The sequence below is a fragment of the Buceros rhinoceros genome, unplaced genomic scaffold (genome assembly GCF_000710305.1).
Source record: "Buceros rhinoceros silvestris isolate BGI_N320 unplaced genomic scaffold, ASM71030v1 scaffold1553, whole genome shotgun sequence".
Taxonomy (NCBI): domain Eukaryota; kingdom Metazoa; phylum Chordata; class Aves; order Bucerotiformes; family Bucerotidae; genus Buceros; species Buceros rhinoceros.
Window position 1 is genome coordinate 8,048 of NW_010401619.1, and position 6,553 is coordinate 14,600.

At 40.1% G+C, this 6,553-nt stretch overlaps 1 protein-coding gene across 1 annotated transcript in view; it reads right to left on the reverse strand.

Annotated features, from left to right (window-relative positions):
* HMCN1 (hemicentin 1) overlaps nt 1–6,553 on the reverse strand; it is a gene marked incomplete at both ends in the record, with an annotated part of 96,720 nt that overhangs the window by 7,848 nt on the left and 82,319 nt on the right. The window contains 5 exons of the mRNA XM_010132326.1: nt 206–347; nt 3,067–3,203; nt 3,977–4,058; nt 5,225–5,415; nt 5,988–6,266. Coding sequence (XP_010130628.1) covers nt 206–347; nt 3,067–3,203; nt 3,977–4,058; nt 5,225–5,415; nt 5,988–6,266 — 831 coding nt within the window. The remainder of the gene's footprint in view (nt 1–205; nt 348–3,066; nt 3,204–3,976; nt 4,059–5,224; nt 5,416–5,987; nt 6,267–6,553) is intronic.

Consider the following 6,553-nt stretch of genomic DNA (forward strand, 5'->3'; position numbering starts at 1 on the left):
CCAACAGGTCTTTTAGTGCGGAGAACAACTGTGGACTCACGTGGTGACACTCATGAGGTAATACACGTGGTCCCACAGTTTAGACACTGCGTAAGTGGCCAACGCTTTGCTATAAAGATTATTTATGCTTCCTTCTTGCTGTTTGAAATCCTGCAGAAATACCATGCAAAGATCAAAATGCACAAGACCGGATGCATGATTTTACCATGTACTGTCAGCACGAACTCTCTGGTCATTTTTCCTGCGACATTACTGGCTACACACATATAGCTTGCCACATCACTGAGGTCAGCATTATTGATCTGCAGGTAGCGCCCATTGGATAGGATTCGAACTCGAGGAGTCCCCTAAGGGAAAAGAGAGAGAGTTTGACAGATTTAACTTCACCATTGTTCTTTTCATGAACAGAGAACATTTTTTCATTGCAGAGTAATAAAAGCCAAGAAAGAAGGCCAAAGATAAACCAGGGACTGAGTCCATCACTGGCTTAACTTGGTTTACATCCATGAAGATAACAGGGTAAACAAGGTCATAAAAAGATTATCGTTGCTTATTGAGTCACAGCTTTTTTTACCACAACCAAGTCTGGGTCATATTTGCATGAATGACTGACAGTAATATCAACCACAAGTGTTCCAAAACCCAGTTGGATAAAAAACCATAGAAAAAGAACAGAAACTCAAACTTTTCCAGTGCGTGCTGCCCACACTTGCGATGAAACTGAAAACTCACATTCCCATCTACTCTTTTCCTCAGAAGGTCTGAGAATAGCAACTACAACAGATAGGTGAAACTCCCCTAGTTCTGCACTTCTCTGCACTAGCACCCTCGTACGCTGGTCTCGTCCTAGGCACCAGGTCAGCCACTCTACCACCATTGAATAAACAGCACTGCTGGGCTCTCACAGGTGAAGTGATTCGCCACCAGAGTGGATTATAGACCTTGTTGAGTTCACAGCCTATGCTATGGTTTCTAAGCACAGAAGCACACAGTTGACAAAAGACAGGCAATGAAGCTATCGTATAATCCTTATGCTCTATTCAAGGTATGTCTGAAAACCCATCTTTAAAAAAAATACAAATTCAATAATTCTTTTAGTGGTCAAATAAAGCCAGATTAGGTCAAGACATTCCTACCCACTTCTTTTCTTAACACTCACTGTGTACTTCCAAATCAATGAAGACTGCAAGGACTCCAAAGCTGCTAGAGGCTACACCTTTCTAGAGTTCTTCTGCCGAAAACAGTGCTGCTGCACAATTAGATCATTCCATGTACAGAGGTCTAGAGTAGACAGCAAAATCTGCTGTCAATAAAACAAGGCAGCTTTATGGTGGAGGGTGTCATTCTGCCTTGGATGTACACCATGACCTGAGAATCTGACCTCCTCCAATCCTCTCCTGTCACTGTGAAACCTCTGTTTTTCCAAGATAAGAAGGATGATTTGCCACAGAACTCCTCTCTTTCCTCACCCAAGGAGAGTTCCTTGCCAGCTGCTTAATATCAGTAGGCTCTTAGGTTGCTTTGAGGATGAGAAAGTAACCAGGCTTTTACAGGAGGCCACTGATGTTTTCCTGATGTCTGCAGTATGTATTTACATACGCTAAGCTGAAAGATGACAAGGATGGTAGGGAACAGATGAAACTTACATCTGCTACTTAAAGCACACATGACAAATTAAGCATGCCACATCCCAACTGAATTTAAATTGAGTGCTGGAGGAGAGCCTCCTCTAGAGGTTGAAATTCCCTACTGTAGTATAAATCAAAAAGCAGGGAATTGACCACACTGCACAATCAAGATGCCTCAGCCTTGACATACTGAGCGGAATTCATGAGGCAAGAGAACTAATGTGGCAAAAGTTTGTTCTCAGGTTATCAGCTGAGCACCTATGTCGAACATAGTGTTTCTCCGGTGCTTTGTTTTCTGTTGAATATTTGTATAGGTGGTTTCTTTTTGTTACATACTGCTCTTAAAAAAAGCTTTCCAAGAAAGACTGCAGAAAGTAGTCACATACTTAACTTCCACACCTTGTTCAACTGTGCTTTCTTAAAAAAAAAAAAAAAAAAAAAAAAAAAAAAAAAAAAAAAAAAATCACTACCCAATTAAAGAATTCACCATTCAGAAGAAAAGCGTTTCTCGCTAGTTCTTGTGCTATATTTAAGGTAACATTCCCTAGCAGTGCTTCGTAAGACATCATCGCCCACCATATTCTTACTTCTTCCACTAATATTTCATTCTTCTAAACGTACAATAGCAAAAGAGTCTGAGGAATGGGATGCCAGAAGGCAAGCAAATAAGCAGAACTCTGGGTGAAGACTACTGATGGACTGCAGTTAAGGGAGACAACTCATCAGCTGAATCAGCTTGCTCTTTATTAATGCATAAAGATCAACTGAGGGAGAATGATCAGTTAAGTTCAATTAATAACAGATCTTAAATAGTTCAATTGGAAAGCACCTGGTTTCTCAGTGATCCCAAGGAAAGTGATGGCAAGTAAAAAATTCTTTCAGTACGAGCCATCCTCATCTTGCTAATTGTCTCTCAACCAGCAAAAACTCAATGCCCTAACTAGACACTACATGGAATTCTGAGTGAAAAAACTGTATTTGAAACAAAACTGTGGTGATTAGCAACCCATTTTCCTTTCTTTTTTTCCAATGTAAAGAATTTAAATCCCTTTCTAAATGCTACTAGAATAGGAGGATGCATAATAAACCCAAAGGAAACATATAGTGTAGTCTTTTCTCAGCTACCTTTCCTGGGAAGCCATTCAGGAGTATACCGAAGGCTTCTAGCATTGTTCAGAGGATCCAGGAGGAGCAAGGGATCCCCCTAAAGGAAAAAAGAACAAGTAACAGCGGGATGGCCACTTCACAGGCTTGCTAGCTTCAGGTACTCATTTAGGACTAACTGGATTTGTACTGGGGCTACTCAGCTTCTCTTGAATTCAAGGTACTGTAACCTGGACTGCACTGGAGGGGCAAATGAGCAGAGAAACCTCAAGCACTGTGTGTAAAAAACAAAGGGAGCAAAAGACTGGTAGTACAAATAATGCAACCACTATACCTCTAAAAGCTCTCCATTTTTAAGCCATGAGATTGTCGGAGGTGGCACGGCATCTGACTTGCATTCCAGTATAACCTGTCTGTTCTGCAACACAGTGAGGTCCTGTGGACCACTGGTACCAGCAATGTTAGGAGGAACTGTTACAAAAATCAAGAAAAGAAATAAACACCACACATATGAGCTACCATGAAAATTATTCACTGAAATTTATAATTTATTTCTTACTTCAAAATAAATGCAAAGCTATGGTATCATTAATCAGCTCTACTTTTCCATACCTGTGTTAAACATACCACATTTGTTTAGACTGGTAAACCTTACATCTCACACACTGGAAACTGCTGTGACAGAAACTGAAGTCCATTCTCAGTGAGAGCATCAGCATTTAAGCCAGATGGAGCACAGATCACCAAAGCCCCACAAACTATTCATCGATAAACATGGGAACTATACTCTTAGGGACGAAACCTAAGGCAAACCGTGGAACTGCAGAAGCCCCATTTATACTTCCTTTACTGCCACTGCATTTTCTGTATTCATTTCTAGAAGCATTTCTTACCTTATTCTACTGTGTCTGTGTACTTCCCATCTTTTTTCAGTAAGCACAACAAACTCAACCCAACTGAATACTGATTTTCTATAAAATCTCCTAGGTATTCAAATAAAAGACTTGGAGTTATAACGGAAATCAGTTACATCAAGGGGAACTTTCCCTTTTAATTGTGTATCCTGTTCAGAACAGCTACCCTTGTTGGGAAACATCAATTATGATCATATGGTGAAATATCACTTTCTCAAAACAAGTAACATTTCTCCTTTAGTAATATGTCACTTGTTAAATGAGAAACTGGTACGTACCTTAGTAGTTTACACTTTGAAGGAATAATTATTTTTCCTAAATTAAACTCACCATGTACTCTTACTAGATATTCCTTATCATCATCTCCTGCTGGGCTAGATGCCAAACACGTGTATCTTCCTGTGTCCTCCACCTAGAAACACACAAACTTCAGCAGAAACCTCAGAATTCAGGCACAAGCCAGAGAAACTGTGAAGTACAAACATGGACAACAGCATGTAATAGGCAGCACTTGAACACAAACACAACAGATAAGGAGTGCCTGCAAATAAGTTAATGAAGTTCTTGAAAACGTTCTTATTTTACTACGGTAGGATTGTACAGACATGGCTTAGGAATTGCATAAAATCTCTCTGGATAACATGTCTTCAGCAAGAACCCTCCTCTTTGCGATGCTTTGTGCAGCACGTAATCAGTAAAGCTGGAAGTGGCTATAGATATCCAGCTAAGCAAGGGTCAGTTTGGGGTACTGAAGAAATCTTTCTGTGCACACGTTCTCATTAATACCTTTATGCTTTCTCTTTCCTGTAAACTCTGCCTTGTAAAGACAAGGAGTGTCTGATTTACAAACAAAACGAGCAGCAATCAGTCCTGAGCCCTGTCCCACTTTGGTTGGGTGAACTTCAGTCTGGCTGTTAAAAGTTGAATCCAGCCTTAGTTTATTGGTGCAGGGTTTTAAAGGTTATTTTTCTCTGGGTTCTTTTACTGTCTGAATTCACCTGAAGTATTCTGTTGTCTTTACTTATTTTTTTTCTTAACTTGCACACAGATGACTGCAAATGCAGCTTTTCTCTGTAATCTATGGCTGATACATGTGAGAAGCAAACAGGTATTAGGAAAATCCGACGTAAGAGAAGAAAGGCTGAGGGGGAGCTATAAAACACGACAGAAAAAAAAGCAAGAGATAGTAACAAGAGTCAAACAGGCAGGAAACGAACAAGAACAGACTAAACCCAAAAACAACCCCCAAAAAAGATGAGTCCCTACCATTAATTGTTCAGCTTTGTAACAGAAAGCACCAAAAAAAAAAAAAAAAACCAACTTACAGAACTCTGAAATGAAGTAATAAAGCTCAGAAGAGGCAGAAGTGCTTTAGCACTCTCAGCCCATAATCCTTTGCTTGTTCTGTATGGGAAAATCCAAGGCAAGACTTGAAAAACATTCTCTAACCGCAAACGCAGGTGGATTATTTCACAGAGGCCTTTCAGAACATCTCTTAGGATGGTCCTAACAGCAGGCTGTTCTGTGTACTCCTCCAGGGTTTGCAAAACCGTGCCTCTTTTGAAACAAATACTCTACCTGAGCACTGGTTATTCGAAGGACTTCTCTCAGGACATGAACATTATCGTTCTGCAGAAGCGGGCGCCCATCCTTCATCCAGGAGATTTTGGGGACTGGAATGCCAGAGGCGATGCAGAGCAGTTCAAGAGGGTTGTTAATGACAACAGAGAGCTCTTCTGCTTCATCTGAACCATTGATGTGAGGTGGCTCTGGGGAAGTAAAAACATTTGAATTCTTTATTGGCTCAAAGCACCTATAAAAGATGATACACAGCCTGGTAGTTAAGAGTTTGTACAATTAGTCTGTATTAGTATTATTTCTGTGTCATGAACTCACCACGTGCCTCACATCATTTCCATTTCCCCCATCTATCAATTTCCATTCTTTCTGAGTTGGAATTATTGGTTGCCAATGTTTTCATAATCCCAGGTAAAATATGTATCATCAGTGAATATATTTACTAGTCCTTTACCTGTTGTACCTTCAGCCATGCTATCGCCCTGTCAAGCTGAATTTCTACTAACTAAAGTTATTAATTTAAACCAAATTACTTTGTAAATTAGTTTACTATTAAGTACAGTACTCAGAAAACGCTGGGGAAAAAATATGCTATATTACATTTGCATATCTTAATGTATCCTCCATTTCTTCATTTCTCTGATTTGTCACAGTACATGTTTCTTGAAAATAGTCCTTATCCCCAGAGGTTTTTTAAGTTGCTGTCCTGAGCAGATGCTCATTTCCAGCTCACGTTTTGTTCACCCAAAAGGTTAACACTTACCCAGCACTTTTAGGGAAAAGTGCTTGCTGATATCTCCAGCTTCATTGGATGCTACGCAAGTGTACTTGCCAGTATCACCAAGCTCTACTTTTACAAAATGAAGGACCATTCCTTGGTTACTTGAGGTCAGCTGAGCTCCGAGGTTTAGAGGATGTCTGTCTTTAAACCAAGACATGGTGGGGGCAGGAGTGCCATCAGCAAGACATGTCAGAGAAGCTGAACTGCCTTTTACCACAGTCACGTCCTCCGTTCCTCCTGCCTTATCCAAGCTTGGTGGTTCTGCCAAGAAACAAAGATGGGGGTCAAACAGAGCAAAACTCAGGTGTTAACTCTGAATATAAAAAAATCTGACATGCAGCTACTACCCTTTTGCATTTTCTCACTGACATTCATGTTTAGCACATACGTTAAAATTACAAAGTTACATTAGAAGTATCAAGTTATACATTATTATTCTTTCTAAAGAAACCTGTGGCACAGTATGGGAGCCAATTCAAGTAAGGACTCCTCTCGGGTTAAAACATTCTGCATTAAAAAAAAGCCACACGGAAAAGCTAATCTTTCCC